Raw genomic sequence first — 27,728 nt, forward strand, 5'->3', positions numbered from 1 at the left:
GTGAGCGTTGACTGTGTGCAAGTTACGGTTTGCAGTCAGTGTGTGCCGTCTGTCTGCAGCAGACACACAGTTCAAATATGGTCATTGGCATCCCGGGCATTCCTTCTTCCTGGATAACTGTGGCTATATAAAGCGCTGAATGCACACACACATACAGCTCTGGCTTATAAGCGCGTCTGACATAGTGTAAATCATTTAGCAACAAGGTTGTTGCTGCCACATATGCACCTAAATCTATCCGCTCACACTCTCTGCAGTTAAAAACACACACTCACCAGAGAAGCCAGGCAAGGCCGGCGTGTTACTCAACCAGACAGGAATGACCCACTGACATCAACAAGCAGGATAGCTGTGCTGACATCACCGTGCAGGGACAGGTGAGATCAGCCATGGGAAGTTAGGGACACTTGTCACTTGTTGACTGTAATCGAGTACAAATGTGGACTTCGTGGTGATTCACTGAATAAATAAAACACGACAAACACTGCCAGCGGCTCTTAGAAGCCGTAGTGAATCATGACAACATGTAGTACAAATGCACTGTATAAAATAAACAACATCCCGAGAGACCGGCTGCTTAAAGAGATACAAATTTACAGCTAAAAATGAGTTTACAAATACAGATGGCGAATGGAAATTGTGATGCAAACGTTATTCGCCGCCATGCAGTTTCAGTGTAGAAACTTAAAGACACAGTATTTCATTGGAGTTCATTTTTGGATGAAAGGTTGGTGAATATAAAAAGTCTGGGATCCATAAGAATCCCTGTTACTGCTCATTCAATACTGTGCTCAGCGCTGCTTGTTTTCTGTTTCTAATATTCAGAAATGACCCATTCAAGGGGAAACGTTTAAAGCTATAACCCACTGTACACAGGCCTCAACAGAATTTACAGCAATGACATTCAAAAAGACAAAGTCCTGCAACATCCCGGTGTCAGAGTACCCTCCTGTCTGGCAACTCAGTTTGCAGTTTTAGTGTAGAGAAAAGCTCAGTGGTACAAATCAAAATGCACTGGCCTGGCAATAACATTGTCCTCTATCCTACAAGTGTTGCAAGTGTTTTGACCTCTTCACCTTTTCCTCTCCTCTATCATTCCTAGGAAGTGGATGAAATCTCCACTCTTTACACTACAGTTTATCTCATTTGTAGTATTCCTAGGATCAGCTCTTTTCAAGTCCAGACAACACTGAGCAGTTCCCACTCTAGTGCCTCCCACTTCCTGTCTTTCACAGAGGTCACATGTAAGCAAATGCCAGTCTTTGTCACATTTTAGTTTTTCAGGCCTCATGTGTTGCCGTACCTGCCTTCAGACGTCAACTGAAGTCAAAAAGCTCGGCGGCGGGCTTCTCCAGTGGCGGCTGAAATATTTTTGATTTTTCCTGGATATTCTTTGCACAACAGATTTTCCAACGTCATCCCTTCAGCTCCACCACACGCACTGAAATATCACAGTCTCAAGAAGGTTACCAAACCATTAGAACTGTTAAATTAGCTATTTTTATTTACAAGGCAGACTACACAGAGTACAGTTAGAGGCTGCTTTGGGAAAAGGCAGCCTCGCTGCAGTTCTCAACACACACCAGCACAGCAAAAGCTCCTGAGATCAAAGCAAAATTAATGACACTTGTAAAGAACGCACTCAAAATCTACACGCACATATACAAAAATAAAATTACATGGATTGAACACAACTGGTAGAGATGACAAGATTTTCCCCTCAAAGTGTAAGTTAGACTCTGTAGCGGCAGTCAGTCCAAATCTAAGACATTGCAACTGACAGCAGAACATATCCGGGATGGTTTATACGCTTGGCTGCACCCTAATTCCAAATAAAACTCACAATAAATACTACAGTGACCCATTTGAACACTGCCGGTAATACCATTAAGGATTTAATCTGACTAATACTCTGTTAAGTAGGTTTAAAGTGTCTAACTAATTAATGGACACTGATATTTACCTAAAGGACATCAAATCCTACAGATTTTCAAAGGTCCTTATAGACTTATTTAGATTATAAAGTAAGTATGCTCTTTGAGATTTAATATTGACCAGGGTAAACAAAGAGTCTCGATCACTACAATTTGTGGGGTTTCCTGTTTTGCGTCTATGAGTGGGATCATCAGGATAGAACGATTTGCTCTACAGGCAGGTACAGTACTTTATTGTAAACTAGGGCTCATTTGGGGTAGCACGACATTACAGGACACTCTGATAGAAATCCACTGTATAGAACACAAGGTCTACGAATTTCAGTCATGCAGGATATTGATTCAAGTTCTATACATTACAGTTCTATCTAACAGGTCCCAAACAGTAATAATTAGTACGATATGAACCCTCAGCCTGTTGACTGAGACACAGCGACAAGAGAGCAGCTGAACAGCTTCTGTTTGTCCAGGGAGAAGAGGCTTTTCACGGCACAGTCCTTAATAGTCCATAATAACACTAAAGTCACTGAATGCTGCGATTTGCTACTGTTGTGTTGATTTATTTTATATCGTTTTTTTTATGCTAACATCACAGAGAAGGCGTCGTGGTGGAGGATCTGGAGCTCATGTCCGCCGAGGCTCCAGCCGGTAGGAGAGCTGCGTCAGCGCCCTCTGGTTGTCAATCACGCAGAGCTTCCTAACGTAAGCCCGGACCTCCGCTTGATTCTTGTTCGGCTGGCAAATGTCAGGATCTAACATTAGGCAGAGATAAAGCAGACAAAAAAAATTTGACGGGAAAGATTGTTTACAGTCTGTCTGCAAGGCCAACAGATTAGAGGATAAAAGTGTGCTCATGAATAATAAGCAGACTTACTGAATGGCTGGCTTCTACAGTGTCTCACTTGTCGAATTGTGTTTGCTATAATACGCTGATGGAACAAACAGAAAACGGCTTTAGATACTGTGCAAACATGAATGAAGAACAACAAGGCACTGAGAAAACTGCATGCATAAAACATGCTCTCTCTTCTTTCTGTGAAAAGGAACTCACCATTTTCTCAAAATTGACCATGTTGTCAATGAATGTCTTGTTGCCCTCATGTGTAAATGTCATATCTGTAAAGAAATAGGTTAAAATGAAGCACAACCCAAATCGTCCATCTTCAAGTACTTCCTAAAGCCCTGTAAAGCCCTGTACTGAGTCATACCTTTTAGAAGAAGTGGCACAAAGGGGATAATCGGTGGTTCCAGTTTGGTAACAGTAAGTCGGTAGGACCGGTGGTTCCTTGATGGGTCCTATTGCCAAACAAGTTTCTGGTGTTAGATACATTTATAGATCAAGTTTTTTTCTTTAAAACACATACTGTTATGCCACCAGCCACTTATTAGGTATGCCTTTTAACTGCCCATTGAAGCAAATATCTGATTGGTCAATCACATGGCAGCAACTTCATGCATTTAGGCATGATAACATGGTCAAGACCACTTGCTGAAATTGAAACCACGAATCAGAATGAGGAAGAAGGGTTATTTAAGTGATATAGTACTATAGTTGATGGTGCCATACAGGCTGAGTATTTCACAAACTGCACAAACTTCCTTCTAGGACTTCTAGGATGCTAGTCAGAATTCAGCATAAAAAACATAAAATCATGAATCCTTCCTACTTTATATCAGCGGTTCGGGCTGTTGGTGGTGATGTAAGGTGTGCAAGATATTTACTTTGGGCTCCGTAACACCAACTGAGCATCATTTAAATGTCACAGCATACATGAATACTGTTTCTGACAATGTATATCCTTTTATGACCACTTAAAGGGACGACTGCTTCCAGCAGGGATACCAAATCACATCAGAAAGGTCAAATGATGAAACTGGAAAAATGATTTCCAGATTCCCCAGATCTCAGTGCAATGGAGCACCTTTGGGATGTGGTGGATGGGGAGATTCACAACATGGATGTGAAGCGTACAAATCTTCTGTGTGTTGCTGTCATATCAACATGGACCCAAATCTCTGAGGAATGTTTTCAGCATCTTGTTGAATCTGTGGCAAAAAGAATGAAAGCCTTTCTGAAGGCAAAAGGTTGTCCAACCTGGTATTAGTAAGGTGTACCTAATGAAATGGCTGGTGAGTGAACAGCCATGCAGTTGATTTTCCCTCCATTATTTTGTGCATCTGTCACCAAGACAACAGGTTTGAACCTAATTTTGTTTGTAATACTCATCACTGAAAACCAGATACATTTACAAAGAAAAAAAATATTTCCAGAAGAAGGATCTGTTTTACTCTGAGGAGACAGCAGACTTATACAACCAAAGCGGCAGTATTAGCATGGTTGAATACAACTAAAAGTTTATCCATAATGAATTTCAAAAGACTTGAAAATGAAACTCACCATCATGTTCTCAAACTCAGCATAGAACTTCTTAAACTTGGTGGGAAGTTTCTGTCAGGAAAAGCAGATGGCATCTCAGTGAATCGAGGATTTAAGCAACAGCAACATGCAGATCTGGTTCACAGCATAACTGTCCACGGATTATTAAAAAAAATAAAGTTTACCTCCCACGTCTGGCTCAGTCTGCTCACAGCAGGGTTGCTCATCCCCATGATGATGGCAAAGAATGAATTGAGGTTCTTAAATTCTCGACAGCTGCAGACAGACACACACAAGCAGAAACCAAAGTGAAAACCAACAACACACAGCTCAGCTTCCTCTACTGTTAGCTAGAAATACTTCACTTAGTGATGTGCGTCCCATTAACAGTCACATCCTACTCACTGTGCCGCTATCTTGATGAACTTCTTGAGGAGCTGGACTCTCTTGCTGAGCTGTCCGCAGAGGCAGACTTCAGTGACGACCCACAGCTGGACCTGGTTGAACCTCCTCAGGAACAAGTCTAGATTAGCCGTAGTTCGTTTAAAACTTTGGCAGCCAAACGTGTGGTAGAGCAGCTCGTGCTGTGGAAGAAGACCGGGGAAACAAGAAGAAGAGCAGGTTGAGAGGTGAGAGATCCTGCCGGTTTAACAACAGTCTGTGAAAAAACAAAACTGCTGAAAATGAATTGACTCTGACTCTAAAACAAAAGTCTTTGCAACACTTAATGTGGACAAAGGTGAGCAGGATACCTCATGAACACAGCTGAAGAGCTCCCAGTCAAACATCGTCATTTGATAAGCCAAGTCCTTGGAGCTCATCAGCTCAAAAGTTGACATGGAGCCTGCAGTGGGCCCTTCCTGGTCTGGAAGAGGAGTCTTGAAGTGCACAAAAACAAAAACCAACACAGTTTCTTTGTTTTCCCTCAGCATATAAAACGAATATCTTCTTGCTTCGAGGCCACTTTTTACTAAATACTAAGTGTATTTCTCGTATCTTCTATATATATTTGCAAAAAGATTTAATTCTAGGTGGTAATGCAGTTTAATAACAGCATAGTTCATAACATTACTCTCTTACTAGACTGTTGAGCTGCTCTCGAGGACAGGCAAATAATCTCCCATTGATGCTCAAAGTAGAAAACACCGATACATCATTTGGCTTCAAGATTTGTTTTTCTGTAACAAAAATCGGGACAGATTCGCTTTCACAGCCACATAAGACACTATCATGTGCAAATTCTTAAAAAGGTACACAAGATAATCTACGAGTAGATGATGCTGCAAGTTAATGCCTCTCCACGTTTAAGATGATCTGTTTTCTTACCACCCGCAGAGCTGAGGTGGACCAGCAGGAGCTCATCGGTAGTGCCGAGCTTGTCCATCACGGCACTGATCACTTCTCGTCCCGTCGCCGCCACGGGAATCCTGATTGTAGTGTAGGTGTGATCGCTGCAGTACACCTTCAATAGGACTGCACACGCACACGTGAAATTAATACAGTGATATGGTATGTGACAGCTCCTGATCTGTGATGACAAAGAGCTGCTTCCAACATGAAGAAGCAGGAAGCTCACAAAGCTCACTGAAGGTTTTGCCTTTTTGTAGTCACAGACTGAATCATTCAAATATGAAAGCCGGCTCATTTCAATCAAATCAAAAGTTTATATTTTTTTAAAGTTAGCCCTTGGATCTCTGTTAGAGTGATGACTGGGGTCTTTCTCTGCCTCAGCCAGCTGTCACACACATGAATGACCGGAAAATAATCGTGTTGTGGATCTATGTTGCCAACCTATCCGTAAGATTTTGTCACACCTTTTGTGCAAACACAAGTGACAGGATGACAGGCAGGGTAAGGGAACATTCTTATCCAATCTGTCTTATGAAAATGGGAAAATCCACTTTAAATAGCACATTCCAAGGCAAACTGCTGTCAAAATGTCTTTTTCCTTCAGGTTCAATATGAGTAAGAAGAAAAATACATAAATCACACAAATGCACAGAACTTACTGTCATCTTGATTTCTAATTGGCTGTTTCTTCTGCAGCCTTTCCTCTCCGTTGCTGAACTGTCGTATTAGGGTCTTCTGTTGAATAAATTATATGACAGCATCCAGATAACTACAGATGAAGCCGACATGTGAAGTGGACTGTAAAATTTTATCGAAAGTTATATAACAGATGTACCTTTTTTGTTGCTTTGGCCTCTTCGGAGCTAAAGAAAAAAAATTAAAGTGATACAACGAATTTGTCGTGTGCATAAAGCAATGACAATAAATGTTCAGCCCACAGAAACATACTGCAATTTGACGACTTTCTCCAGGTCAGGTACCAAATCTTTCAAAGCTCTCAGCATACGGGAGTCATTGGATAGACTTCCATACAACTCCTACAGAGACAAAGAGGAAGAACCACTCAGACTATGCAGAGGATCTGTGTGATTTCCTACATTTAAAAGGCTCAATGTGCTCACCTCCAGGAAAAAGATCGCAGCAGGTTCCTCTTGTAGCAGGTAGGTATGTGCGTTTGCCCAGCGCAGGGTCATAATCAGGGCCCTCCTTTTACTGTTGAGTGCATACTCCAACCTCTCCTGTTCAGAGCCAGGCGGCGATGTCACATGGTACGTGCGCACAAGGTTAAAGGTAAATAGAAAAGCGTTGACCCATTAAAGTAAATAAACACAGGTATATGGATACCTACATCTATGTCTCTATTTATCCTCAATTAAAAATGTACCTTTCAAGCAGCTTTAGTTAAAATAAAGTGAGTTTTGAGATCATTCATTATGTTAAAAAAATAGAATAAAGCATGGGATGTATTGCGTTAACTGCACAGTGCTAAACTTACATTACAACAGCTTAGGGAAGAAATACCTGTGCAACTGGGATTACAACTTGTTACTAAGGTGTGAAGGGAACAGCTGCTCAACTGCTGCTTCAGCACTTCCACAAGCAGAAACTGATGTTTCACAATCTAAAAATGGCACCGGAAGTGTTGTTACATTACGCAGCAAACCGTGAAGAAAACCAGGGTTATGCACCCGACATGAGACCTGTTTGTTTTTATTTTTTTGAAACGCAGTTTAGATACAGCAGGAAGGAAATAAGGAATTTAAAGACAAAAAGGATATTGTGACAGGAGCAGAGGGCACAGCTGGCTGTTGGGCATGAAGACACAGTGCATGAGGACAAAATCATCCACTGCTGGGTCTGACACACGAGAAGAAGCAGAGTCAGTAGCAAGAAACGAGCAGATATTTCATCTTTAATGCATTCATCCTGTCAAGAGATAGTACTAATCCAGAGTCTAACCCAGACTCATGTAAACCCCTGAAATTTGTTTTAATGCTGTTTTTCTGCAGCAAACCTTTTCAAACCACAGCAGAATATCCTATTTAATATCGTGTTTTACAGTAAAGAAAATACTGAATTATCAATTTCTTGTTTTAAAGTTCACATTAGTAACATTTTTTAATAAAAGACACTCTTCAATAATTCATAATTTATGCTATAGCTTATGAGTATCCTGCAATTTACTATCCTGACAGCATACGATCCCAAATTAATCTGATGATTCAGCTCTGCTACCTGGGTCACTGTGATGTATGTCCATCCTCATCGTCTCCAAGAAGTGCTCAAGAATCTTCTCTGGAGTTCCTGATATCACAGTGTACCTGCCAAGGTCACCAAGGATCACATAAAAACCCAAACATTTTTAATAAAATAGAGAGAAATACACATATACTGCAAACACAGTTTTAAAGTACTTTTAGGTACAGTGTGCATACACCCAAACACATACTTTATGTTTCCCAGTGTGGAGGCTCGAGGACTCTTTTCTAACACCAGCACAGGGTGATCGTGCTCTTTCAAACGCACCGTGTTAGCTTCCACATCCTGCGGAATAGAATAGTTCAAAATGAGTGCAGTACCATTCATCTGTCAGAGGAGGGAGACAAACATCACAGGGGCGGCGGCGTCATGAGCGATTAAAGCATTATGTGACATTATTGCTTTACACAGCTTCAGAGGATGATGCATATTTTCCCTCCCCTATTTTCAGATCCTGATAATACAGACACAGTTTTAAACAAAGGGTTACTATGTGAAATAAGTACACATGTGTACCACTGCCTTGCATCAGTTCTTTATTCATAGTCATTGGGAAGGAGGAAAGCAGATGCTGGCTTTAAAAACTAAATGTTTCCACCATTTTTTCTTCACTGATCTTCGATCAGATCAGGGATAACTGTCTGCCTACCCTGAGTATCCTGTTGAAGTCTTCCTTATCCACACGCAGGAAGTGACAGTTGTCCTCTCTCAGGACGATGGATGCAGCCCGAGGTGAATCTGTAACCAGGGCCAACTTTCCAAAGTCATCACCCTCGTGAAGTGTACACACCACACCCTGACACACACAGATGAACACACAACTTGCTCAGACACATGTTCAGTTTACAAGCTTAAGATCTGAAGAAAAATATCAGGAAGGACGAGTAACTTTCTGAATCATCTTTGTATTCTGTACATGCGTGATCAATCCACGTGCAGCGTATTTGCCTGTACACTGGTTGTGTGGTGTATGAGTACAATCCCCTAAGCCAGTTAATCACAGTGATGAGTCACGATGAGCTATGCACAGTTTGCCAAACTCACTGCTGGTGTTTCCCCAGACCTACAGGGAGCACAAAACGGCTCGGCTCTTTGCAGATCTGATGAGCTACATATTTTGCTCCATTACATTCAGACTGAATATCATCAAATGAAGCAGAAAACTAGAACAACGCTAAAGTATCAAACTAAAGAACATAAGCAGGTAGATGGATGGAAGCCTTTCAAGCGCACCCACACACCTTTCCATAGATAACCACATTAACGGAGCCCTTCAGGATGATGTACCATGATGTGCCTTCTTCTCCTTGGTTAAACACTGAAAGGTAATGAAAACAAACACATATTAGTCCTAGCACACACATTCTGTACACCTGAAGTTTTTCAAATTGTGAGGCATGTTTCTCCTCTTAGAGTCAGAACTCAAGTCACAAACACAATTGTTAAATCTAGACGTCCCTTTTAGAATATATAATTTTCTCTACATGGGTGTAGCACAGGGTGATGCTAATGGGTTAGCTATCATGAAGGTAGCTCTCTTTTTATGTGGTTAGATCACCGTGGTAACATCTGCTGAACACATAACCTGGTCAGGAGTAGGTTATATTTAGCTTCAGTTTAAAATTGGCTGCAAGCACCACATTATCACTGACTCTTTATTCACAATAAAAAGAAAAGAAAAAAATCTCTGTGTTCTCTATACATGCAAACTGTCGAGCAGTACCTTATTAACACCGCAGAACAAAACAGCAAGATAGCTGTAAATTACTGTAAGTAATATTAACACAATTTTAAGAACAACTACTCATGCACTACATAAAGTTACTTATACATTACTTAAATTTAATTACAGTATATTTATTTCTCACCTCCTTAGTAAACCTACCTTTAAGTATCTGTAAGTAAATTTAATTATATTGTGATTTCAAATAAAATGCATCGAAATTCCATTTAATTACAGGACAATTAGTCACAGGCCGAATTATAAAGTGTTACTGAGTAATCCACTGATGGCTGTTTCTATAAGCATGCTCCAGCTGCTAAAAGATAGATACACATTAAGACTGCACTGCAATCAATAGCACTAATGGAAATTTAAAAACTGATCTATGCAACTTTTTCTGCGCTGTTCTATAAATACTTTGTCTGGAGTAATCTTAGATCTCCTTTTTAAAATGGATGGTTCAGTTCAGTTGCCTCAACTTGTCCTCACAGGGGACCAGCACTGTCTGACAGGCTGAAAGACCTTTTTACAGAAGGAAAAATGTATTCTGTGACAGAAGAAGACTCACACACAGTTCCAGCTTTTGCATGTGACTCAAAGATCACCACACTCGCCAGTTCCCTCTTCACCTGCAAACCAAAACAAACTGCTTCAAAACTCTTGGATTTTGCTGCCCTGCAGACAAAAATGGAAACTAAACAAGAAGATGCCCAGATCAAGGTTTTTAAAGGTTATAAAAAGTGACCTGAAAGTAGGTAAATTACTGTTGCCAATATAATCTCTGTAGTTATTACAGACCTATTAATGCTATAATACACATTTCCACATGGCAGTAATGTGATTGCATAAACGAAAAAAAAGAACAACAAAAGTACTTCTGGAGCCTGTACACATTTAATTAATTCTGCGCATGGAAAACGCCTGCAAGCACAGGACAGACTGAGCACCACACTGTCGAGATAAATAGTATAACAGCTTCTTCTTCTTCCATTTTTAAACATAAAAAGATTGTGATCTGGGGTTCTGATGTATTAACAATGTTCTTGGCATCTTGTACTGTATGTAAAAGAGTGGCACACCAGCTAACTCACAGTGTTGGAGAGGTGAGCTAAGGCCTTGATGTGAAGCAACTCGTCATAGATGATCTCTAGGTCATCGCCTGTTCTCTGACCAGGCCTGCAGACACAAAGGAGCGAGTCACAATGCAGTCACCATAAACACTTCATGCATGCACATCAATAAAGTTACTTATGACAGATGATCTCTGCCTATTCTTTCACATGCTTAGTACTTTATATGAAGAATGTTGGTATGACTGGATATGACTGGGTTCAATTAGCGAACACTTCAGCACTCTGGTATCGGAGGGGAATGTTAATTATTGGATAAAAAGCAACAATATATTGCCAGATATTGTTGCTTTTAATGTATTTTGAATCTGTATTTCAAGAGTAAATGATAATACTGACGATTTCCTGAGGATCATGCGCAGCAGTGCATCGGGGCCAATCTGGGCAAGAAAGAGGATGGTCTCCGGCAACTCTTCCTCACTTTCCCTCTTCTCCTCCTCACTAGGTAACGGTGTGTCCTCCTCCTCATCGTCAAGAAAACGGTAGAAGAGGTATTTGTCATAGAAACCGAGCTCCTGGTCCACTGGAGAGCAGAGAAGCACACACAGTCAAAGCATCAGTATAAACGAGCGTGCATGCAGATGAACTGTTTTCTCATCTCAGAACATTTCAGCCTTGTTCTTTGAAGTGAAGGACTTTGAGATTGGATTCAATTTATATGTTATATTCATGCTTGGAAACTCATTAATTCTTACTCTAGCATTCAAAGAGAAAGCCTCCCTGATGATTGATGTTTAGATTCAAAACTCACATTCCAGCGCAGAGCCAAATGGAGACACACTGGCTCTAGTCTAAAACTAATTTGCAATTCAAAGTTTCAATAACACTTTATTCAAATTTACGCTCTAAACGATAAGTTACGCATGGAGTGTGAATAACGTCTCCCAGCTTTTCAGCTGCTTTGAGGTTTGGGAATTGACTTAGTAGGTTAAGATGACTCACGGAAAGAAATGAACTCAAAGATATGCATGATGAGAAACATCAGACTTAAGTATTACCATGATTTAGCACCCCTTCTTCTAGTAGTGCCTGCCACATCCCGACAGCATGGGAGCGAGTGAGCACACAGGCGCTCTGCAGCACCAGCCAGTCCACCAGCTCTGTGCCTACACAGCACTGTCTGCAATACACATGTAAACACACTGTTTACTGTATATTTACTGTGGGGAGGTTTAAAAATACTTAATGTAATTTTCTGTAAATCAACACCACATCCACAGAAAGCTTCCCCAAGCACTTGCAAGCACATAATTTTTCAGAAATACAAACAGAACTGCAGACCCACATACCTGTATGTCTTCAGGTGATACTTCCTGTCTCGAATCATGTGAGGGGCTCTGGACAGGATGGCGTTGCGGAGAACCTTTCCAGCTCTCTGCAGCTTCTCTGAGGGGATCTGCAGAACACAGGGACATCGGCTTAGGTGACTTCATCTAGTCCATCTAAATCTCTGACTGACTAGATTGAGATTTTTTTGTAAAATAGGCTGTGATAGAATCCATCATTTGATTGTTAATTTGGTTGGTCAAGCTTTAAGTGGTGTGTGTTGGCAAGAAGAAGTTTGGGAACCATTATTTATCCAGGATTGTGGTCCGATCGCAATCTGACTCAAGTAAGAATCCACAGTTGTTTCTTTATTGGATAAACTGAGTAGTCACTCACAGTGCACGCCAGGAAATGAAATGAATTTAGTAACTTGTTTAGCAGCAACAATAACCATCTGATGTTTCCTGTAGCTTCTGCACGGTGATGAAGAGTCATTTTGGAGCCTCGCGCCCATAAACTGCTCTTGCTCATCGATATTTATGGGACATTTTGGTTAAACAGCCACAAAATCTCAGTTTGCTTAAGATCAGAACACAAGCATTCCAACAGATAAATTCTCCTCTTGTTAAAGCACTCTGATGTTGACTTACCTTTGTATTTTGGTACATTGTATTGATGCAGTACTCAACCTTAAAGTTAGAGTGTTTAAAATATCACCAATAGATGTCCACAGATTTCTGTTAACTGACTTCTGGTTTCTTACCCCTCCCTATTTAAATACATAATCATACACAACTCTATGACACAACACCTACGACTTCTCTTTTCCTCTACCTTTGTTGTGCTACATATGTATATGTATATGTATATGTGTATAAAATGCAATTATTCAGGATGGCGATGTCCATCCTGGCCACTGTATTCAGGACAGCTGGGCAACATGGCGGCTTCCACAAACCATTGCCCACCTTTATGTATTTTTAATGATTTAATTCTAATTTTATGACAATGCATCTGTTTTTTGGACATAATCACACACTGATCAAATATATTTATGAGTACAATGTTCTTTTTTCTATTAAATAAAAGAAATTTAAAAATGGTTGACTGCACATTGTAGTGTCATGTCATGGCCTACCGCCCTCACATTCTCGTGTAAAACTTTTAGTAATAACATTTTTAATTCCTTCTTGTTCCCCTCAATGCTGGCAAGCCGACCAAGCGTTCAGCTAGCAAATTAGGCCCTAACATGATGCTCCCTCCGCCATGCTTCACAGTTAAAATCTCATTAATTGAGAATGTGATTTTGAGTAGCACAGAACAAGTAGCACTTAGAATTCAGTAGCCTTGTTGTGTGTGCAAAAAATGCCTGACATCAGTTTGCTTATATTGCGTGTCTATAATCATGATTTAGACAAAGATCAGCTCAGGTTTTATGTTTAATCAATGCAAAAAATTCCAAATAATTCACAATTTTTTTCTTACAGCGATATGTGAATGTGTACATGGGCAGATCCTGAATGCTGCTCATGTAAACTATGGATCACTCAAACAGTAAAACTGTATCAAAACACACAGGACATACAAGCAGACACATCCTTTATAGGCCGCACCTGCATAGACAGCAGGGGAAATGACAGATGTGTGTACACACACACATACACATACACATCTGCTTCTGAAAACAACAAAGGAAGGCATTTTAATTGGGCAGATGGGATCTTTCTTCTGTGTGCATGCATTATCTAACATTAGCATAACTACAGAGCATCACAGCTGTGAGTCATCATCGGTCTCTTCTCAGAAAATACACGCACTTCCAAAATTCATTCTGGCACTCTGGTTCATTCACAAACATGAAAGTATGCAGCGTTAAAAACAGCTCGATTTTATGACCCCCGTGGCCCGGTTTACCACACGTTTCCAAGAAATATTCAAGTTACTTTCAGTTTCGGATGTTAACAAAAACAAAACATTGAGCTGATGTAATGATTACTTATTTTTACTTATTTTACTTACGTATTTGAATTAACTGCATCTTTTTAATTTCAATTATGATCACTATCAGGTTTTTATGTATCTACCCTTCAAGTTGCAAACAGTGGCTCGAAAACTGGGAAAATGGAAAAACAAGAGTCTTAACTGCACATTTAAATGTATAAAGGTTTTAACCTGAAAAATATTTAAGTTCAAAATGCATTAATAGCATTGCTTCAAACATTAAAAAATACACAACTACTGCTCAGCTGTTCTAAATTTGTCTAGAAACTTCTGCTTAGAGATATTTTGACAAGCAGTGACAAAAGTGGGTTTTTTAGTCAGGTTATGATGGTCTAGAGTTTTGTTAAGTCATGCTTTCTGTAACTTAAGGCCGGGTCTGTTTCTCATTATTTAGTTACAGTAAACTAATCTAAGAACTTCATTTAGGTTGAAAATGTAATCCAGAGGAAACATTTACCTTGTTGTGAGCTTTGTTTGCAGAGTCTGAATTCATGTTGTCTTTGTCTGTGAGTCCTGAGGAGAAAAACACATTAATGCTAAAGCACAACAGGATGCTCTGCTTCCCAAAAGCAAAAAAGCACTGTATATCAACTAGAAAAAAAGAAACATAACAATTTTATATTTACATATACACAATATAGACTCATCCATCCTTTTAACAGGCTGGGAAGGAAAAGACCTGCTTCCTGTTTTTAGTCATCATACAGAAGTCTCCATCTTTTTTTGTGCATCTCCTGCACATTTCCAATTTATTACTTGCAATATGTTTGTACGCGTAAAAACGTTCATTGAATAAACATTTAAGCAACACCCAGAGTGTCTTTTTCTATTCCCGTGTCTCCACTTGTGCATCTACTCACTGTCATTGTTGGATCCACTCTCCATGGCTCCATAAGGAGGGGCCAACAGTGCAGCCAGGCTCTGACGATACTTCTAAAAAGCAACACACATCAGAGGCCACATCAGCCTTGGAAACACCTCTAGCAGGGTATCATCTTTAAAGCACCAACATCTTTTAAACATCAAAACCCATTCCTGTTCCATCTCTCTCTCGCTAAAGCGCACAATGTTGCTTGAACACAAAAGCGCCCCTCAAAACAAAGCCCTTTGTACAACCAAGATCATTTACATGCAGAACAACATTATATAATACACACACACACACACACACACACACACACACACACACACACACACAGCATGTAAACAAGGGTTAGACTGCTTTGATGTGTGCAGATGCTGTTCTTACAGTTGTACATTTCTGTAGCAAAGACTATGAAACACACAGAGCCAGAGCTTTTGTGTCTGAATGTGCCACTGCTCTTCTGCAAGGTCATTATCAAGCAACCCATGCTTTCTGACAACTGCCAGGAATACACACACACACTGGAAGAGAAACAGAGACAGCATCTGTTTGACCTAAAGACACAAACGCTCCCCTATCCGTGTTTTTCTTGCACACACTCGATCCAGAAGCTAGTGAAGCTAGAACACTTCATGTCAATACTAAAAAATGCACAAACGTGATTCCAGAGAGTTTCATTCTGTAAAAAGACAACAACAGAAAAAAAAAACATACAAGCAAAGATTATGCACACTACATACTAGACACAGTTAAAGTCAAGGAGTCCGACTCACCTGAGTTAACACACTCAGCTGCTTAAGACTGAAGGGACTGAAACCCCAGAGAGCTGCCCTCTGCTCCTTTACAACTCACGCACACGCCACCGGATAGCATCCTGCTCAAAACAAGCTGCTCTTTTCCTTTTTTTCTCCCCTCTCTCTTCCTCCCTTCCACTCACACAGTCGCCCCACTGTCTGCCTCCGTCTCACTCACCCTCTCTCACTGCGATCACGCCAGGAACCAAGCCACTTTCTCTCACAGGTTACCAGGGTGATTCGAGTCTCTGTATTACTGAGCTACTCTAGTGTAGGAAAAGGGGTTAGTAGTCAGAAAAGGGAAAGGCAGAAGTAGTGTTGAAGAGGAGGAGGAAAGGAAGGAGGCTAACAAAAGAAACGTGGCCAATAGAAGAGAGGGGAAGCTGGCATTAGAAATGTAGAGCAGGTGAAAAGGGGCACAGGAATAAATCAGAAAAGAGAAATGAAGTAACCACAGTCCAGACAAACTAATTATTAGCAGTAATTGTTACATATAAAAACATGTCTGTAGGCTATTTCCCATTCAAACACTTTTTTGATCTCGATTTTACTAGAATTATGGAGCAGCGCTTTTTTTCTTTCATCCTTTCATCAAACACATCCTGTAGCTTTTTAGTCTCCACCACAAGCACACGTACACAAATTAGTCCTTGCACACGGGCACACACATAAAACACAGAGAGCCATATTTTGGAGATAAGATTAGGAAAAAAACAAAACAAACAAAAGACAACAACCTCAGGCCATGTTTTCTGTTTTATGTCCACTGTCCTTAAAATAGACAGTCGAGAGGGAGACAGAGTGCACTTAGTCAAAAACACACGCACACACACTCTACGAGCTGAATAATACGATGGCACACATCACTTTAATAACCAATTATTGTCTTATCTAGGTCTCATGTGTTCCTGTAGCACAAAATGGAGGAATCACATTTGAGTAAATTGAATTTCAATTCATCCACGGTCACACGGGGAAAAGTCTTTTTTATTTTTTTAGACCAGATAAATCAAAACAATGTGATCGATAAAATTGTTTGTGAGAGGGGTCATAAAATCTGATTTAAAAGCCAAAAAACACCAGACAGAAAATAGTTATTTTTTATAACCAAACTGTCAATTACCTGCAATTTCATTAAAAATAAGAACCATCAAAAAAAACTACTGTTTTCTCACAATCACTGTATGGAGATGAGAACCATAGTGTGGGTCGGAAAGATTCTGGATTCTGCAATACAAAATAACCACCTGTCAGACCAAACAGCAGCTCAGACCACACAGCCTTTCATTGTGAGGTTACAGTGAAGTGCTGCCCAGCTCTGCCACGACTTCCTCTCTGAGAGAGAAACAGTGAATGGAGCTTGTAACTCCAACAAGGAGGCCCACGGAGAGGCATCTACTACAAAGCCAAATCTCTCGGGGCAAGGCTGTGTGAGTGTTCGTACTAGTAGGTTGTGCGATATAGTAACTCTTTGCAACTGACTGTGAGCTTTTACATCATTTGTTATCAAATCATATTTTTATTTTATTTATAAAGCACACAAAGCTGACGCAGGAGGGTCACACAATAAAATGCCACACACACACACACACATCAAACAACAAACCATCACTTTCAGTACTTTTTGTTCATCTTTACGCTAAAGATACTTGATAATGACTTCGGCTGTCTGTTTGGGGTCGTCGTTCTGCTGCAGAATACATTTGGGGCCAATAAACAACCATTCATATTTCTGAAAGCATTCTTTGTTTACAGCTTTTTTTTTCCACACTTGCCTAAAACTTTCGCACAGTACTATAATGAGATCAAAGCTCAATATCTGGTATTACCAAATCTATTACTTGCTATTGCTGTTGCATTGAAATCTGATGATTCTTTTCAGTTTTAATAATTCCATCAGTGCTGACAAGATCCCCACACCACTGGCTGAAATGCAGCCCCAAAACAATGCCAGAGCCTCCACCATGTTCTTCTGTAAGTTGGCATACTTCAGCTTAATTTTCCTGTTTCCCTTCCTGAAGAATAACTTCTTGACTTACCTTCTCCTTCTCTTAGATCATTTCTGATGAAGCTGCAGATAACTCAGCTGAAGGGTCTGAAGCATCTCTCTGGTCCTGCGCCAAGTTTTTGACATATTTGTTCTTAAGGACATGACTTTCCTATAATATAACATATCTATAGTTTAAGCCTTCCACTTCTTCTTTAGTCCTCCACTTGTCCAGTTTCCTCAAAATTTCTTAAGGACAAATTTCCCACCAGGCTAAGATCTACCAAGATTTCAGCTAATACCTCATGGGAGTCACTTTATTGGTGCAAAAATGCTAATGCTAATTTTTGCTATTTGCCCAAACATAGCATTTAAAATAGATTCTTTGCTAAGTTGTATTTTGACACAACACTGATTCATTCATTGAGTTCGCTGCTTTTTTAATACTTCATGTATTTGATTCTTATTCTTAACAAACAAAGAAAAAAACATGGAAATAGTAAAAGGACTGGACTGAGAGTGAATTTAAAAAAAAAAGCAGCCAATAGCCAAAGAAAAAACATTGAAAGAACTTCAGAAAGTCTCAATTTAACAACTGGAAAATAATCTGGCTCCTTACATAACTAAATAAATAAGGGGTGGCTCAAGACTTTTGCACAGTAATATCAATATTATTTCCCTTGCCTAGTGTATAGCCTCTTGTGTATGATCTTTTCATGTTTAAATATCTTTATGAATACTCAGCTTAGATGAGAGTGTAAAATAAGATTGCATATATTATCACATTACCACTCATTATTTAGTTACTGAATATACAGTATATGGTATTATGGCTACAGCCTATCCTAGCTGTCACTTTGCAAAAGAAGGAGAAACACCCTGGACCAAGACACAAAGACAGACAACCACACTCACATTCACATCCCTCGACCTCCTGTGCATGTAATGTGCTGTGGTAGGAAGCCAGCATGTCAGGAGAGAATCCATGCAGTACACAAGGAGAGCATGCAAACTCCACACAAGCTGCGTAAATCACTTTTTAAGGGAAAACATACTCTGAAAACTTCGTAAGCATCTTCTGGTTTCTTAAAAGAATTGTCCTTGGGCTTTTTGTTTTGATGGCTGCCTCACTGGAGAAATGTGACAGTTCATCCAAGGCAGAAAACTGTATTTCAGACATGCAGATACAGATCACTGAATTACAGTACGTCCTTTTGTTTGTGGCCTTGTTATTGCAGGAATCTGTGTAACCTGCCTAAACAGAAAATGTAATGGCATTTTTGGGACTTTATAGTTAGTTTTACATAGTTTTATAGTTTTTTAGTTTAAGAAACCAAAACTATTATGCATATACATTAAAAAATTGTACCAATTCAAACAGATTAACCTCTCTACAGCAGCTTAACAACATTTAAAATGTCCTTAAAATCATCGTTTTAATAATTCTCAGAATTAAAATATTTTGTTATTAATTTATAGGCTAAAGGAAATCTGAGAATACCTTTATTTTTCCAAGTAGGAAATGTGAATCCAATTAAAAGAAATAAAAAAGGAATCATTTAACTAATCGTGTTTAGATTTTTCTCACTGTTCTCACTTTAAATAAATCACTGTCAAGTTACCCGAAGTGTGCAATAGATGTGCAAAAAGGCACCGTAATGGTGGACAGCCCTCTTGTGGTTAAAAGCACAATTACAATAAAAGTCTCAAAAGCAAAGCTCTTTCCACAATGGAGTTCATGCAGAATCATGAAGTTTCATCTCATGTCACACCTCCCAGAGAGTCTTAAACTCCCTCTGTTCGATCCGGAGCAGCTCGCTGGTCTCTCTGCTGACAATGGTAGCGTGGCGCGGCGTGTTGTCCAGGATCGACTCCCCAAAGGCTGTCCCAATCCCCAGCGTGCAGATTGTGACTGCATCCTGCACACAGACATGACAACTTTTAGTTACTGTGTTTCTATAACAGACGAGCATTTGTTATTGAGCAAACATGCTTTGTAGCAGCATTCACTATGCTGCTACAAAGCAGTGAAATTATACAGCAGTAGCTACAAGCAATGTGTATTAGGTTATTTTAATGAACTCGGACAGACATGGAAAGCAGACGGATTAATATGTGCAAATGAATGCAAATAAATCCAAATATGAGCAACTGCTGTTTACTGTAAGACAAACGTCTCTTGGTGCTGTATATAATTGGGTAGGCTAGAGGGAAGCAATGGACGCATATTCACTGCTTAGTGGTTCAAACAAATACACTGCTTGCTATGGAAACCTTTTCAGCTGTCCAAGCTGACATTTCAAATATAGCCACAGAAAGTAGGCCACCAATTTCACTTTAGGGCTACATACATGAAAAGGACGTCTCACAATAGAGGAGCTTCTTATCGCCGTCTTTCTTTCGAAGCAAATCCTCTCTCCTTCTCCTCCCACGTGTCATTCTTCCCCACTACATGTATAGTATAACTCTATTTCCACGCTCTCACAGCGAGGGTTTAAAGTAAGGAGGAAGCCAAATTTCTCAGTGGCAATTTCTCTCTGGTATATTTAGGAAGGGAGGCACAAATGGAGGCTAAAGAGTCAAACAAATTCAGCTCTCAAACATACAGGACAGAGTAGAAGCCCCTTAAAAAGGATCTTGTTTGATAGAAAATATATGAGAGCACTAGGAAATATCAACCATGAAAGTAACATCACCAATCCAAAAGCATCCAAGTCATTATTCATGTATGTTTCTCAATGTGACTCTCACCTGGTGGTTAGCGGTTTCTGACACTTTGACATCCAGGGAGCCAGAAAGGACTGCATACCAGCTGGTGCCAATGTCTCCCTGTCGAAACACTGTGTGCAGTAAAATACATTAAACCACATTAAGAGCTGATGAAAAACGTCACTAAGACAAAAGCACTCATAAAAACATGCCCTGCCATCTGATGATAAACCACAATCACTGCTGAAAGAGACATCAGCCAAAAAGGTTTTGATACAATGATAAATTGATAATAAATATATTTGCAATAAACTGAAATGTGATTGAAAAGGTTATAAATGCACCTAAAAAGGAAAGCGTTTTAAATATTTTTATCTTTAACTGAAAATCAATTGACTTGAGCTCAAATAAGCAAAACGCTGACAAAACGCTGGTGTTAAAGTAGCTACATTAAATATTGTCTTGATTTTGTGATCATTAAATTACACTACTATAAGTAGTATACTGGATATAGGTCCACAATTTGTTGGACAAAGACATAATTTTTGCAGTTTTGCTTCTCTACGTCACTGCAGTGAATCTTAAATCAATCAATCGTGGTATGACTGAAGTGCAGACTCTCAGCTTTAATTTGCATTAATGGTAAAAAGACAGTTTTATTTATAATCCCCCAATTTCATAGACTTATATAGAATTAATTGGACAAACTAACAGGATTTTAAACCCAAGGATTGTTTTTAACACTTGGATGAAAATCCTTTGCAGTCAGTGACTGTGTGGAGTCTACAATCCATAGATGTCCCTTCAATGCTCTGCTTAGGTCTTTGCTGCAACCACCTTCTGTTGCTGCTTGTTTGTGGCTCTCTCTATGACTTAAAAGTCTCCAGCAACTGTAAAGCATGCGCTGTTGTGTTGAGATCATGTGACTAACCTGGCCCGTGAAGAATATCCAGTTTCTTTGCATTGAGAAACTCTTGGGTTGCTTCTGCAGTATGCTTTGTTTCATTATCTATTTGCACTGTCGGGTCAGTTTTGCAGCATTTTTCTAAATCTGAGCAGAGAGTACAGCCATGTACACTTCACAGGTCATCCTCCATCCATCATCATCTATCATCTATCAGCAGTCTCACCATCAATAAACACTATAATGACCCAGTTCCACTGTCAGCCTTATGTACCCATGCCCTAACATTTTTTAGATGATACACCTATTCCTCAGGAGTGTCCTTGACTTGGCTAGAAGTTGTTTTTCATAAGCCTTGATTGTAATCCATTGTGAATACAGACACAGGCAGCTGGAGACCCAGTCACAAAAAACAGGCAGGATGCATACACGGACCCTTGCGCTCATCTTCTGATGATGAAATTTGCTTAAATCACTTGGACTCTCTCAGACTCATGGATGCAGGAAGTATAACAGAAGCTTTAACCATAGAAATACTTCTATCATAATCCATTTTAATTGCCCTCTGTGGTCTTTTAGGCCTCTCGGTGTCCTGAGCTGGTCGTTGCAGTCCTCCTTTTTAAGAATACACCACATTAATACTTTGGCTACCCCTAAAGTTTTTTCTATCACTCTGACAGACAAAGCAAAACAAAATAAAGCTAATGATGGCCTCCCTCACTGGCACTGACATCTCTTTGGGCTTCATATTTAAAATGAATGTGAAAAGCTATAAAATGCAAATTCAAGACTTTTAATCAAATCCAGATATTATGTCTGTTTAATTTGTCATGAAATTACATGAACAGGCCCTACTTGGCCATGAAACTGCTTTTCGGTGAACTGTCCAATTAATTTTGAGCCTCTGAAAACGGGGGACTGTGAATAAAAAACGTCTGTAATTCCTAAACAGCTGACATAATATTTTTGTTAAACCCACTGAATTAAAGCAGTGCTTCAATCACATATTGGCTGATTGATTTAAAATCCACTGCTTGCAGAAAAATCAAAAAGACAAAGCATGAAGTCCAAAAGGAAAACATATAAAACAGACTGGATCCAGGAAACAGTAGGGCAAGAGGAACAGAGTATTGGGAGGATGCCACTGTATATACTTACTCCTGTAAGTATATCGTATACTTATAGTATACTTATACTTATATAGTGGTATCAGGGAAGTGGAGAGAGCTAGGGAAAATGATACACAGTTGAACTAAATCACAGAGGATGAGGCAACATAAGCAAAAGTAAAAGCAAATACAAGGAACAATTAATAATATTAATATTAGTATTGCACAAATTAGTTAAAAACAGGCATTGAAGAAGGTTAGGCACATTTTTGCATTCCAGTGCATCGTAAGTCTTACTGCGCTCTCTCCTTAGGAGACAAAAAGGTATATTATATACTGTATGATGATTTCCTCCAATCCTTTAGAGCCTGACTAAACTCAACAGCATCAAAGACATCCTTTTACATTCCTGTCAGTATTGTGGGTTTGTGAGCGTGCGTGTACGTACACGTGATGCCTTTCTCCAGGCATTCATAAAAGGCACAGGCACAGATCTGCAGTAGGAGCGGAGGTGGGAACCTCTGGAAGGCTTTGACCTCTCTTAGTCGGGTCAGAATAATATCCACGTCCTCTCCCGAGCGCTCCGCAGGCCTGCGCAGAGGGAGAGCCACCATTAAACCCACACGAGGCATTAAAAAGGTGTATAAGGGGTTATGCAAGAAACAATTGGCATGATGCAACTTGTTCAGTGTGATGGATTATCTATCTTATTCAGGTCTATTTCAGCCTGAACTATAGCAAATCAATCAAAACCCTGCAGTATGCTTTCACTAGCAGTCATGTTAGACAGTTGCAATTATCAGTCAATGGACTAAACTGTGAGAAAGCAGCGATATTGCCCTTTAAGTAAGAAGGCTGCTCTATTGTTATAATATTATCTATGAATATTTGTGCGAGAGCACGCTGTCATTGTTCTGCCTGGTGTCTTAGTGATAACAGTGAAGAGCTGCAGGCACAGTTTCTCTCAGCTCAGGCCCCCCACAGGCTGTTGATGTAAGATCTCATTTGTACTGCTGCTTTTTCTAATGCGCTTAAATCTGAGCACACACACACACAACTAAGTCATTGTTGGACATCTAAGCAAGCACACACAAGAGACTGCACGCACGCACACACACAGAAGTTTGATCTGCGAGCTTAAACAGTCTGTTCTGAGACGTGGTGGTGCAAAAATACCAAGCCAAAATGTCTCAGAGTAACACACTGCACTTAGCACCATTCATTCACTTATTTTCCCCTTCTTTCCTGATAGTGACTCATCTTTGCACGTGTGTGTGTAAGTGTCTGTGTGTGCATATATGTGTGTGTTCATACAGAATAGCTAATGCACTGTGGGCTCTTCCTTCACAGATGAGAGCCTCTCAGTCCCCTCTTCTGCTTCATCTCCTTCCTCTTCCCTCACTCCCAGCCCTCGCTCCTTTCTGTCTGCTTCTTCTAAACCTTTCTCTAATCTCCATCTACTTTTCTCTTCTTCCTCTTTCAAGACTTGCCAGTTTTTAGAACATGATAGCCAAGACTGAAAGGGACAAATGCAACCCATTTTTCTCCTTTTCACTAGAAGCACAGATTCCTGGTGCATTTAGTGCCACCACTTACACATACCAAACGCCCTATTTATCCCTTTACGTCTGCTCCGCAAGCTCAAAGGCAAGAGTGACTCCCACTTTACTCACATGTAGGTACGTATGGTAATAAACGCCGAGCACGTGTGTCACGAAGCAATGAAATGTACCTGTACCGTGTACCTTGAAGGGTTTGCCACAATAAAAACAGATCAAAGGCTGCGTTGCACAGCCCATCTTCTATTCCCATATCAGCCACGAGCTCAGAGCTTTGAAAGGTGGGTCTTTTTTTCCCTCTCACATTCTTTCTTTCTTTTTTTTTGGTCTCTGACTCATCCACCTAAAGCTCATGTATTGGCCCTTGGTGCTTCAACAGGGTGTCATATCCCAGAGTAGGCTGGGTTAATGGTTGAGACAGGTGGGCTCCCACACACTACGACAGACAGGGAGAGACAGGGAGGTGAACTCTGCAGGGTTGAATGGGTAATACAAACACCACCCTTCACATATGCGTCTATAGTAAAACTGTTGGGCTGTGTCAGTTATCGTCCCCTGGTTAAGTCTTCGCCCTTTCCCTTTTGTCCATTAACCTGTGCTTGCTCACTCACTTCCTGTCGGGAGGAATCTGCCTCCCCCGCTGGTGAGAGAAGAATATGACCTGAGAGTTGTTCACCTTCTATCACTGTCCCTTCATGTCTCCTCTCTTCCTCGACCTCTTCCTTTTGTCAGCCTTCCCCTCTCCCTCCCCCACTATTCGTGTCAGCAGAGATCTCAGCTTTCAAGCACAAATTATGGCGTGTGCGAATACGCACACACACAAACAAAGGATTAACAAATCGACCAGCGTGACACACTGAAGACAAAAACCAAGAGACAGCAGAAGGTCATGCAGATTGTTTCTTGAAACAACCATCTGGAAAAATTCACTGTTCACAGACAAATAAATCAGAGGTTGATTTGTGGCCGCCTGTCAAAGTGCCACACAGATTCAAAACAAACAGATTTATTCGCCTGGTGGATTAATACATTACTGCAACACAGATTATGTGATTGTATGCAAGAACCTCTTCTGACACTCATCTGCATCACCACTAACAACCAGAGATGGTGTTAAATCACTGAGCAGCATAAACCCTGCTCACTTTGCATTCAAATGACCAATTAGAGTTAGAAATGACTCATCAAGTTTTGCAAGATTTGCAAATTAACCTACATAATACGCACACTTATACTTTTCACCTATGAGGAATTGCTTTTGCTAAGACTTACTACTTTGATATGTCACCCTAGTACTAGACAAAAATATTTTCCTGCAATAAAAAAGGCATTAAATATAAACTTGGATCTGGCTTGGTGCTGTGTGTACGTTGAGTGCACCATCTATTTAACTCCTGGTACAACAGAAAACAAAGCAAATAAGATCTTATCCCACATACTTCACAGCCACTGGCAATAAATGTCTTCGGACAGATATATTACAGACAGTCGTATCTTAACCTCTGTCTTTCTTTCACCTTCCTCCCCTCTCTGCCTCTCACTCCTCACTTGCTCACATCAACAGTTAGCATAGATGAAAGCTCCCAAACACACATACACACACTCCTGGATATTGATTGAATAAGAGGTGGATAGCTTAAAAGCACTGAGTGCTCTACAGTAAGATCCTGCACAGTCTTTATGAACATCCAGCTAATACTGCATACTGGTGACTTTAAGTTTCCAACATAATTATTCTAGCCTTAATTTCAGTAGATGTTTTCAGCACTGACTTAAACAGAAAAAAACAACAACATTTTGCACGTTTATTTTATGAGATATGTGAGCAGGAGAAGGACACACTCAATCAAAACTGCAAACAGAACACAATCGTTAAACTTGGGAAACCAAATTTATTTGCAGTGTTTCTGTGCTAGACCACCAAGCTAATGGCTTATGCCAAAGAGAAGCCCTCTTAAATAGGGAGTGGCTGTAAGTCTGCAACCAATCACATTCCCCATTTGCTCACCAGACCACAGCAAAGATCACAACACCCTTTGAATTTTTACAAAAGCATAAGCTACTTTGAGCAAATTGTTCAAAATATGTGCAACTAAAACTGAAGCAATCTGGAACTTAAACAATTTCTAAATTATTACAGATTGTAAAATATATTTAAAGGCGCCAGCATCTCGAGTTGACTATTGGTGGTAATGTGTCTTTTATGGTAACAACTCATTGATTTTTACACTGTAAATCTGAAGATGCCAACTGGGCTTCTGGAAAGCTACGAGGCCTTTCTCACTAATTTCTGACAATTTATATTCAGATCAATTACTCGCCAAAATAACCCAAGGACTAATTAATAGTTAAACTGGTTAAAAAGTATAATGCCGTGTTGTCAGTACCCTTATCAGTGACTAATAGTTGCATTTATCCACTCAGTTTTATTCCAGGTGAGGATTAGGAGACAAGATGGTTGCTTCAGGTTGCCATTGGTAATGTGAGGATGTGTCAGATAGGTGTGTGTGTGTGTGTGTGTGTGTGTGTGTGTGTGTGTGTGTGTGTGTGTGTGTGTGTGTGTGTGTGTGTGTGTGAGCTGTGCTGTGCATGTCATATATGTCACTGCCTATGATCTAGAGTAATTACTGTAGTGCTGCTCTTCATCATGTTTATTTATTCGAGCCCTCTCCCTGAGCTTTTTCAGCACAGTAAGGGAGCTTTGCTGTTAATTGGGCAGGCACAGTGTGGACTAAACGATTTTCTAATCGCTGCAGCATTTGAATTGTTGAGCTGTTGATAGACAAACTGTGAATTGGATGTTCGGTTATTCTAATCTGTTCAGTCAGCCCAGACTAACGTAGCCTCATGCAGCACTGTGAGATAAACGGGAGGAGGAGAAAAAAATACACTGCCTGCGCTGGCTGGCCTCTAGTATTTTATTCAAATCACGCCACAGTTGTATTTTAAAAATGTATGGCTATTTGATTCAAGCAGGCAGAGATAAACCATGTGCGTCTCGTCATCAGCCATGCAGTGCAGAGACACCACAGTGAACCTCGAAGCCACCAACGCCTTTTTGACCGGAGATACAAAAACAGGAATTGTTTTTAAAAAATCGGTGTGTATTGTTATGCACTGCAGTCTGTACAACTGGGCGGCAAGTGGTGTCAATTTAATAACAGCGATAATATACTAAAACAAAATGAGGCGTATCACGTTATTATTGCACAGTCACACACTGCACACGCAGCGATCACCGGTTCCGATTAATCACGTTGACGCGGATGAATGAAAGAGGGCAGAGACGACACAATCGTTGCTGCGTGGGGATGCGCGGCGTGGCACTGGGTCATGTAGTGCTTTCACCCACCTTTTATCCAGGCAGCAGATCCACTCCGCCGATGGGGACGAATTAGGGGACGTCTGCACCGCGACCATCTTCCCCGGCTGTGTGTGTGCGTGTGTGTGTGTGTGTGTCACTAGACACTGTGATGCTTACCGGAGGAGGGTTCCCGGTTGTCGGTGGTCGTTAATGGTTGTGAGCTCTGACTCCCCCTCCCCGCCCCTCTGCCTCACACAACTACGGGATGTGTGTTCATATATATATACATATTTCTTTTTAAAAACAACACATACACACACACACACACAGATATATATATATATATATATATATATATGTCTTTAATTAGCTCAGGTCTCTTCAAATGTCACTGCGTGTCAGCATGGGGTGGACCCCAATCTGGGAACCCATTTATTAGTCCGGTAGTCTCCTGCAG

At 40.3% G+C, this 27,728-nt stretch overlaps 1 protein-coding gene across 1 annotated transcript; it reads right to left on the reverse strand.

The window, feature by feature from the left end:
* Positions 1–1,481: 1,481 nt before the first annotated feature.
* On the reverse strand, positions 1,482–27,478 carry LOC101472391 (rap guanine nucleotide exchange factor 4). The gene is made up of 30 exons (XM_004542455.4): positions 27,320–27,478; positions 22,857–22,999; positions 20,438–20,526; positions 19,459–19,605; positions 14,901–14,973; positions 14,498–14,553; positions 12,063–12,169; positions 11,772–11,893; positions 11,113–11,296; positions 10,735–10,819; positions 10,212–10,272; positions 9,162–9,238; positions 8,570–8,716; positions 8,111–8,205; positions 7,897–7,982; positions 7,440–7,518; positions 6,783–6,933; positions 6,610–6,698; positions 6,497–6,524; positions 6,321–6,396; positions 5,638–5,784; positions 5,392–5,489; positions 5,064–5,189; positions 4,717–4,895; positions 4,497–4,587; positions 4,333–4,383; positions 3,143–3,230; positions 2,986–3,050; positions 2,809–2,863; positions 1,482–2,686 (listed from the first exon to the last, which is right to left on the reverse strand). The coding sequence occupies exons 1-30, from the start codon at positions 27,385–27,387 to the stop codon at positions 2,559–2,561; spliced, it is 2,991 nt and encodes a 996-aa protein (XP_004542512.2). The 5' UTR covers positions 27,388–27,478; the 3' UTR covers positions 1,482–2,558.
* Positions 27,479–27,728: the final 250 nt, after the last annotated feature.

The sequence above is a fragment of the Maylandia zebra genome, linkage group LG18, assembly GCF_041146795.1.
Source record: "Maylandia zebra isolate NMK-2024a linkage group LG18, Mzebra_GT3a, whole genome shotgun sequence".
NCBI lineage: Eukaryota > Metazoa > Chordata > Actinopteri > Cichliformes > Cichlidae > Maylandia > Maylandia zebra.